This window comes from Oncorhynchus mykiss, chromosome 12, assembly GCF_057628025.1.
Source record: "Oncorhynchus mykiss isolate SJ-2025 chromosome 12, ASM5762802v1, whole genome shotgun sequence".
Classification (NCBI taxonomy): domain Eukaryota; kingdom Metazoa; phylum Chordata; class Actinopteri; order Salmoniformes; family Salmonidae; genus Oncorhynchus; species Oncorhynchus mykiss.
The window spans coordinates 17,338,086-17,348,551 of NC_143033.1; the positions used below are offsets into that span (position 1 = coordinate 17,338,086).

General features: G+C 43.7%; 1 protein-coding gene across 1 annotated transcript; it reads left to right on the forward strand.

Moving 5' to 3' along the window:
- Positions 1–9,842: 9,842 nt before the first annotated feature.
- Positions 9,843–10,221, forward strand: LOC110539120 (placenta-specific gene 8 protein-like; the record flags this gene model as incomplete). Its single annotated transcript, XM_090191356.1, has 2 exons — positions 9,843–9,948; positions 10,118–10,221. Coding segments are annotated over 2 exons (210 nt in total), but the record flags the coding sequence as incomplete, so codon positions are not given.
- Between the last annotated feature and the right edge of the window lie 245 nt (positions 10,222–10,466).

Genomic DNA, 10,466 nt, shown 5'->3' on the forward strand with positions numbered 1-10,466 from the left:
GTTTTTATTGGGCACAGGGGAGGGTAGTGTGTTTTTTATTGGGCACAGGGGAGGGTTGTGTGTTTTTTATTGGGCGCAGGGGAGGGTTGTGTGTTTTTATTGGGCACAGGGAGGGTTGTGTGTTTTTTATTGGGCACAGGGGAGGGCTGTGTGGTTTTTTATTGGGCACAGGGAGGGTAGTGTGTTTTTTATTGGGCACAGGGAGGGCTGTGTGGTTTTTTATTGGGCACAGGGGAGGGTTGTGTGTTTTTATTGGGCACAGGGGAGGGCTGTGTGTTTTTATTGGGCACAGGGGAGGGCTGTGTGTTTTTATTGGGCACAGGGGAGGGTAGTGTGTTTTTTATTGGGCACAGGGGAGGGTAGTGTGTTTTTTATTGGGCGCAGGGGAGGGTTGTGTGTTTTTATTGGGCACAGGGGAGGGTAGTGTGTTTTTTATTGGGCACAGGGGAGGGTAGTGTGTTTTTTATTGGGCACAGGGGAGGGCTGTGTGTTTTTATTGGGCACAGGGGAGGGTAGTGTGTTTTTTATTGGGCACAGGGGAGGGTAGTGTGTTTTTTATTGGGCGCAGGGGAGGGTAGTGTGTTTTTTATTGGGCACAGGGGAGGGTAGTGTGTTTTTTATTGGGCGCAGGGGAGGGTTGTGTGTTTTTATTGGGCACAGGGGAGGGTAGTGTGTTTTTTATTGGGCACAGGGGAGGGTAGTGTGTTTTTTATTGGGCGCAGGGGAGGGTAGTGTGTTTTTTATTGGGCACAGGGAGGGTTGTGTGTTTTTTATTGGGCACAGGGGAGGGTAGTGTGTTTTTTATTGGGCGCAGGGGAGGGTTGTGTGTTTTTATTGGGCACAGGGGAGGGCTGTGTGTTTTTATTGGGCACAGGGGAGGGCTGTGTGTTTTTATTGGGCACAGGGGAGGGTAGTGTGTTTTTTATTGGGCACAGGGAGGGTAGTGTGTTTTTTATTGGGCACAGGGGAGGGTTGTGTGTTTTTTATTGGGCACAGGGGAGGGCTGTGTGGTTTTTATTGGGCGCAGGGGAGGGTTGTGTGTTTTTTATTGGGCACAGGGGGGGTAGTGTGTTTTTTATTGGGCACAGGGGAGGGTAGTGTGTTTTTTATTGGGCACAGGGGAGGGTTGTGTGTTTTTTATTGGGCGCAGGGGAGGGTTGTGTGTTTTTTATTGGGCACAGGGGAGGGCTGTGTGGTTTTTATTGGGCGCAGGGGAGGGTTGTGTGTTTTTTATTGGGCACAGGGGGGGTTGTGTGTTTTTTATTGGGCACAGGGGAGGGTAGTGTGTTTTTTATTGGGCACAGGGGAGGGTTGTGTGTTTTTTATTGGGCGCAGGGGAGGGCTGTGTGGTTTTTATTGGGCACAGGGAGAGTAGTGTGTTTTTATTGGGCACAGGGGAGGGGAGTGTGTTTTTATTGGGCACAGGGAGAGTAGTGTGTTTTTTATTGGACACAGGGAGAGTAGTGTGTTTTTTATTGGGCACAGGGAGGGTAGTGTGTTTTTTATTGGGCACAGGGGAGGGTTGTGTGTTTTTATTGGGCACAGGGGAGGGTTGTGTGTTTTTTATTGGGCACAGGGGAGGGTAGTGTGTTTTTTATTGGACACAGGGAGGGTTGTGTGTTTTTTATTGGGCACAGGGGAGGGCTGTGTGGTTTTTATTGGGCACAGGGGAGGGCTGTGTGGTTTTTATTGGGCACAGGGGAGGGCTGTGTGGTTTTTATTGGGCACAGGGGAGGGCTGTGTGGTTTTTATTGGGCACAGGGGAGGGTTGTGTGTTTTTTATTGGGCACAGGGGAGGGTAGTGTGTTTTTTATTGGGCGCAGGGGAGGGTTGTGTGTTTTTATTGGGCACAGGGGAGGGCTGTGTGTTTTTATTGGGCACAGGGGAGGGCTGTGTGTTTTTATTGGGCACAGGGGAGGGTAGTGTGTTTTTTATTGGGCACAGGGAGGGTAGTGTGTTTTTTATTGGGCACAGGGGAGGGTTGTGTGTTTTTTATTGGGCACAGGGGAGGGCTGTGTGGTTTTTATTGGGCGCAGGGGAGGGTTGTGTGTTTTTTATTGGGCACAGGGGGGGTTGTGTGTTTTTTATTGGGCACAGGGGAGGGTAGTGTGTTTTTTATTGGGCACAGGGGAGGGTTGTGTGTTTTTTATTGGGCGCAGGGGAGGGTTGTGTGTTTTTTATTGGGCACAGGGGAGGGCTGTGTGGTTTTTATTGGGCGCAGGGGAGGGTTGTGTGTTTTTTATTGGGCACAGGGGGGGTTGTGTGTTTTTTATTGGGCACAGGGGAGGGTAGTGTGTTTTTTATTGGGCACAGGGGAGGGTTGTGTGTTTTTTATTGGGCGCAGGGGAGGGCTGTGTGGTTTTTATTGGGCACAGGGAGAGTAGTGTGTTTTTATTGGGCACAGGGGAGGGGAGTGTGTTTTTATTGGGCACAGGGAGAGTAGTGTGTTTTTTATTGGACACAGGGAGAGTAGTGTGTTTTTTATTGGGCACAGGGAGGGTAGTGTGTTTTTTATTGGGCACAGGGGAGGGTTGTGTGTTTTTATTGGGCACAGGGGAGGGTTGTGTGTTTTTTATTGGGCACAGGGGAGGGTAGTGTGTTTTTTATTGGACACAGGGAGGGTTGTGTGTTTTTTATTGGGCACAGGGGAGGGCTGTGTGGTTTTTATTGGGCACAGGGGAGGGCTGTGTGGTTTTTATTGGGCACAGGGGAGGGCTGTGTGGTTTTTATTGGGCACAGGGGAGGGTTGTGTGTTTTTTATTGGGCACAGGGGAGGGCTGTGTGGTTTTTATTGGGCACAGGGGAGGGCTGTGTGGTTTTTATTGGGCACAGGGAGGGCTGTGTGGTTTTTATTGGGCACAGGGGAGGGCTGTGTGGTTTTTATTGGGCACAGGGGAGGGTTGTGTGTTTTTTATTGGGCACAGGGGAGGGCTGTGTGGTTTTTATTGGGCACAGGGGAGGGCTGTGTGGTTTTTTATTGGGCACAGGGGAGGGTAGTGTGTTTTTTATTGGGTGCAGGGGAGGGTTGTGTGTTTTTTATTGGGCATAGGGGAGGGCTGTGTGTTTTTGATTGGGCACAGGGGAGGGCTGTGTGGTTTTTATTGGGCACAGGGGAGGGTTGTGTGTTTTTTATTGGGCACAGGGGAGGGCTGTGTGGTTTTTATTGGGCACAGGGGAGGGCTGTGTGGTTTTTTATTGGGCACAGGGAGGGTAGTGTGTTTTTTATTGGGCGCATTTTTTCACTGGTTTACATCTGCTCTTTTGCAGGTTTTACTTTATCATTTCTTCCAACCTAGCAACATTTCCTCATCTGCTTGTATGCACCGCCCTTATATCAAGGTGTTTTGGTACTTCCCTTTTGCACTACGCTTTTCCGTGTGCTCACTTTTACTATACCACAGGTATATAGTCTACCAGTCTATCCTGCCCTCTATCCACCATTCATAGTGACAGTAGTGGTAGGTGGATCGTTTGTCCAGATATGCAATAGGCTAACTAGAAATATATTACCCATAAAAGCATTCAAAACTGCATACATTTTCAATATGAATTCACAAGAACAAATACAAATAGCTGATAAGCAGTGGAGAGGCCAGGTGCATCATTGAGCATGAAAGAATATCAAAGACACAGAAAGGCACAGTAGCAGGCCAGTCTGGCTGTATTTTTATTTCTGATACTGAATGTGCTGTCTGTTGCAAATCATTATTCTCCCAAGTCCTATAATCATTTGGCCACATAGATACAGATAAACATACATAAACACAGATAAATCACATAAAGAATTAAATAACACATTTGAGTAAAAAGCTTAAATTAAAATTTGGGCAAAAAGGCAAACTTAGCTCCATCATTAAATTAATCAAATGGCTCATTCATCACAAATATATGATATGACCAATTAATTGAATTACCTTTTTAATTGGGAAGATTAGCAAACTTAGGCATGACATGACAGCAACAAACACTGACACTAAACGTTGAAGTATAACTGATCAAATTATGAAAGACAAGCCTTGTAATTTTGAATTCCATAAAGTGAGTGTGGAAGAGGTGAAAAAAATATTGTTGTCTATCAACAATGACAAGCCACTGCGGTCTGTCAATGTTGATGGAAAATGACTGAGGATAATAGTGGACGATATTGCCACTCCTATTTACCATATCTTCCATCTAACCCTACTAGAAAGTGTGTGACCCAGGCCTGGAGGGAAGAAACGTAATTCCTCTACTCAAGAATAGTAAAACCCCCTTTACTGGCTCAAATAGCCGACCAATCAGCCTGTTACCAACCCTTAGTAAAGGGAAGGACATTCAACAAGCACGTCACTTACACAAATGACTGATGATTGTCTCAGAGAAATTGCTAATAATAGCTGTTTTCTTAGACTTCAGTGCGGCTTTTGACATTATCGATCATAGTCTGCTGATGGAAAAATGTATGTGTTATGGCTTTACACCCCTGCTATATTGTGGATAAAGAGTTACCTGTCTAACAGGTAATGGAAGCCTTTCTAACATAATCCAGGTAGAATTGGGAATTCCCCAGGGCAGCTGTCTAGGCCCCTTAACTTTTTAAATCTTTACTATTGACATATGCAGCTCAATCTCTCATGGCTCAAAGTGGAGGAGAGATTGACTTAATCACTACTTTTGTAAGAAGTGTTGACATGCTGAATGTATCAATGTTTAAACTACCAGCACACAGCTCGGACACCCATGCATACCCAACAAGAACATTCCACAAGAGGTCTCTTCACAGTCCCCAAGTCCAGAACAGACTATGGGAGACGCACAGCGCTACATAGAGCCATGGCTACATGTAACTCTATTCCACATCAGGTAACTGATCCAAGCAGTAGAATCCGATTTTAAAAGCAGATAAAAATACAACCTATGGAAAACCAGGGACTGTGAAGAGACACACATACGGACACAGAAACACATACAGTTGAAGTCGAAAGTTTACATACACTTAGGTTGGAGTCATTATAACACGTTTTTCAACCACTCCACAAATGTTTTGTTAACAAACTATAGTTTTGGCAAGTCGGTTAGGACATCTACTTTGTGCATGACACAAGTAATTTTTCCAACAATTGTTCACAGACAGATTATTTCACTTATAATTCACTATATCACAATTCCAGTGGGTCAGAAGTTTACATAAACTAAGTTGACTGTGCCTTTAAACAGCTTGGAAAATTCCAGAAAATGATGTCATGGATTTAGAAGCTTCTGATAGGCTAATTGATATAATTTGAGTCAATTGGAGGTGTACCTGTGGATGTATTTCAAGGCCTACCTTCAAACTCAGTGCCTCTTTGCTTGACATCATGGGACAATCAAAAGAAATCAGCCAAAACCTCAGAAGAAAAATTGTAGACCTCCACAAGTCTGATTCATCTTTGGGAGCAATTTCCAAACGCCTGAAGGTATCACGTTCCTCTGTACAAACAATAGTACGCAAGTATGAACACCATGGGACCACGCAGCCGTCATACCGCTCAGGAAGGAGACGCATTCTGTCTCTTAGAGATGAACGTACTTTAGTGCAAAAAGTGCAAATCAATCCCAGAACAACAGCAAAGGACCTTGTGAAGATGCTGGAGGAAACAGGTAAAAAGTATCTATATCCACAGTCCTATATCGACATAACCTGAAAGGCCGCTCAGCAAGGAAGAAGCCACTGCTCCAACACCGCCATAAAAAAGCCAGACTACGGTTTGTAACTGCACATGAGGACAAAGATTGTACTTTTTGGAGAAATATCCTCTGGTCTGATGAAACAAGAATAGAAATGTTTAGCCATAATGACCATCGTTATGTTTGGAGGAAAAAGGGGGAGGCTTGCAAGCCGAAGAACACCATTCCAACCATGAAGCACGGGGGTGGCAGCATCATGTTGTGGGGGTGCTTTGCTGCAGGAGGGACGGGTGCACTTCACAAAATAGATGGCACCATGTGGATGAAAAATTATGTGGATATATTGAAGCAACATCTCAAGACATCAGTCAGGAAGTTAAATCTTGTTCACAAATGGGTCTTCCAAATGGACAATGACCCCAAGCATACTTCCAAAGTTGTGGCAAAATGTCAAGGTATTGGAGTGGCCATTACAAAGCCCTGACCTCAATCCTATAGAACATTTGTGGGCAGAACTGAAAAAGCGTGTGCGAGCAAGGAGGCCTTACACACCTGACTCAGTTACACCAGCTCTGTCAGGGTGAATGGGCCAAAATTCACCTAACTTATTGTGGGAAGGTTGTGGAATGCTACCTGAAACGTTTGACCCAAGTTCAACAATTTAAAGGCAATGCTGCCAAATACTAATTGAGTGTATGTAAACTTCTGACCCACTGGGAATGTGATGAAAGAAATAAAAGCTGAAATAAATAATTCTCTCTACTATTATTCCGACATTTCACATTCTTAAAATACAGTGGTGATCCTAACTGACCTAAAACAGGGATTAAATGTTAAATGTCAGGAATTGTGAAAAACTGAGTTTAAATGTATTTGGCTAAGGTGTATGTAAACTTCCAACTGTGCAAATGATAAGACACGCACTCTACACATGTGCACACATGGACCTTGAATTGTAGATATGTGATAGTAGAGTAGTGGCCTGTGGGAACACACTGAATGTGTTGTGAAAAGTGCTATGAAATGTAATGTAATATTTTAAACTGTATATAACTGCTTTAATGTTGCTGGACCCCAGGGATCCTTAATAAATACAAATACTCCTGGCATGCCCAGTTATTCAGGAAAGCTTACACATCTCTCCAATTCCCGAGCGGCTATTCCTTGTGAACCTAACACTTCAATATAACCTAAATATGTCACGGGCGTCGTAAGAAGTGGACCAAAGTGCAGCGTGATGAGCGTACATTACTTTATTTCTGATGTGGCCAACAATACGACCGTGACGCTTAAGCGGGCTATAGTGCCACTAACAAAGTCAACTACCCACACTGAAAGGAAGGAAAAAGGGCTACCTAAGTATGATTCCCAATCAGAGACAACGATAGACAGCTGTCCCTGATTGAGAACCATACCCGGCCAAAACATAGAAATAAAGAAACATAGACAACAAAACATAGAATGCCCACCCCACCCCACATCACACCTTGACCTAACGAAATAGAGAAATAAAACGTCTCTCTAAGGTCAGGGCGTGACAAAATATTGTAGGCATGCGCACCTTCATTTAAAATATAATTCCAGCATCTTCAAAATGCCTTGATATTAAGCAGGTTTCCATCTAGCCTTTTTATGCCAGTAAAGTAGCCTACATGTCGGATCAAAATGTCACAACATAATGGGAAACCATGCAGCTAAATAAGGTTACAGATTATATAAATTAAGATTAACTTTAAAGGGTGGTGAAAGTGCACAGGGATTAGGTTGACGCTCCTTTCAATAAATATTGAGGTTCTTATTCTGGTGGCATGATGATCGATGCTTGGCTGCCGTTTGACCGATAAAAACAATCTCGCACTTTTGTCTATCTCATCATGTAGTAGGCTATACCTCAACTGTAGCTGTTGACTAGAGAGCACGTGCCCATACCAGAGTGGGCACAAAAGCTATAGTTACGTAATAGTTTTAGTGACAGTAGGGCTAGAGTTGAAAATGCCATGGAAACCCATTTAACTTGTATTTTTTATTCGGTACATGGGAATTTAACCTCAAAAGTTATTTTATTTGCAACAAGTCAACTGGATGGAAACACAACTCTGATGGGAAAATGGAATAGTGGACAGTAGTGAATCTCTTAACTTTACTGAACAAAAATATATGTATATATATATATATGTGAAGTGTTGGTCCCATGTTTCATGAGCTGAAATAAAAGATCCCAGAAATGTTCCATAAGAATAAAAAGCTTATTTCTCTCAATTGTTGTGCACAAATTTGTTTACATCCCTGTTAGTGAGCATTTCTCCTTTGCCAGATAATCCATCCACCTGACAGGTGTGGCATATCAAGAAGTTGAATAAACAGCATGATCAATAATTACACAGGTGAATTGAATTAACTGTAACTCAGTAAAATCTTTTCAATTGCTGCATGTTGCTTTTATATTTTTGTTCTGTAAATATTTGAACCCAGACACTGAATCTGGTAACATATTTATTTTTTATTTATTTATTTATTTATTTATATAGCCCTTCGTACATCAGCTGATATCTCAAAGTGCTGTACAGAAACCCAGCCTAAAACCCCAAACAGCAAGCAATGCAGGTGAAGAAGCACGGTGGCTAGGAAAAACTCCCTAGAAAGGCCAAAACCTAGGAAGAAACCTAGAGAGGAACCAGGCTATGTGGGGTGGCCAGTCCTCTTCTGGCTGTGCCGGGTGGAGATTATAACAAAACATGGTCAAGATGTTCAAATGTTCATAAATGACCAGCATGGTCGAATAATAATAAGGCAGAATAGTTGAAACTGGAGCAGCAGCACAGTCAGGTGGACTGGGGACAGCAAGGAGTCATCATGTCAGGTAGTCCTGGGGCATGGTCCTAGGGCTCAGGTCCTCCGAGAGAGAGAAAGAAAGAGAGAATTAGAGAGAGCATATGTGGGATGGCCAGTCCTCTTCTGGCTGTGCCGGGTGGAGATTATAACAGAACATGGCCAAGATGTTCAAATGTTCATAAATGATCAGCATGGTCGAATAATAATAAGGCAGAACAGTTGAAACTGGAGCAGCAGCACAGCCAGGTGGACTGGGGACAGCAAGGAGTCATCATGTCAGGTAGTCCTGGGGCATGGTCCTAGGGCTCAGGTCCTCCGAGAGAGAGAAAGAAAGAGAGAATTAGAGAGAGCATATGTGGGATGGCCAGTCCTCTTCTGGCTGTGCCGGGTGGAGATTATAACAGAACATGGCCAAGATGTTCAAATGTTCATAAATGATCAGCATGGTCGAATAATAATAAGGCAGAACAGTTGAAACTGGAGCAGCAGCACAGCCAGGTGGACTGGGGACAGCAAGGAGTCATGTCAGGTAGTCCTGGGGCATGGTCCTAGGGCTCAGGTCCTCCGAGAGAGAGAAAGAGAGAAGGAGAGAATTAGAGAACGCACACTTAGATTCACACAGGACACCGAATAGGACAGGAGAAGTACTCCAGATATAACAAACTGACCCTAGCCCCCCGACACATAAACTACTGCAGCATAAATACTGGAGGCTACTGAATACTGAACATAGCAGTACTAAAGTTGATAACATTATAAAGCATAGAATCACATGTTGACCTATTGTATTGACTTATTTGTGAAGTACTATGTATACTACATATTAATACATTTTATATCTATGGTATATACAGTATATATATTTTAATATCACAATCAGACCATTTTGGCACCAGTGGATTCATTTCTTACACTAGCTGAAAGAATAATCCATTTGATTCTGCATTTCAATACAAACAAATGGAGTGATTTGCATGTTCTACCGTAGTAGAAGGCCCAGGACACAGTCACTGTAGTAGGGAGAGGTAACTTCTACTGATCACATGTACACAGTACACCCACAGTACCATATGCACGCAATACTGTCTATGCAAAGGTGTTCTTTATGTAAGCTGATGAGGACACTGTTGTGCAGTAACAAGGCTTTCTATGTAGTGTTGACACCAATGCTGTTAGTCTCAGCCTCCTGTCCTTTAAAGGTTAGAGTCAGGTTCAATTGTGGCATTTGTGTTTGAAGTGAAAAAACAGCACATTCTAGTAAACAACAAATTGCCATATTCAATTGATGGTTCCCCCCTCTCATTTACTCCCTCCCTCCCTGCCTCCCTCCCTCCCTCCCTCCTTGTTGTGGTTATTGGTGCTTCCCATGTCTGTGCTGCTTTGTCGCCAGTGATATGGATGAGTGTTGTCTGTGTGGGTCTTCCATGGACATGCGCACCATGTACCGCACCAGACACAACATTAGAGTGAGTTCCTTTCACTTAGCTTATACTGTAACAGTCATAGGCTGCTCTAGGTCTGTTATTCTGTCACATGAAACATTCTAATCAGATGGACAGGCTCTGGTGTATGTATGATGACGCTCTCCCTGTCTCTCTCCTGACCTGGACTAAGCGTCTTGTTTGGTTTGGTGTCCAAGGCTCCCTGTGTGGGGACTTCTGTGCCGTCTTGTGGTGTCAGCTGTGCTCTACCTGTCAGCTGAAAAGAGACATAGATCTACGTAAGGAGCAGGGGATCTTCTGAGCTAAGGTACAACCACAAGTCTGTTAATGTTTCACAGAGCAATACACTGAATATCCCGTAGTTCTGTGGAAACTGTAGTGGCACCTGATTACATAGCCTTAGACCTACTGACACTTGAACCTTACTGTGTAAAGTAATGTTTGACTATAAGTGTAAGACAGTGAGTCATTTTAGTACTTTGTGGTATGGGTCATCGTTGTACAGTAGAGTAGGTCAAGTGTTTCAGGCAAAAACGAAAATGAAAA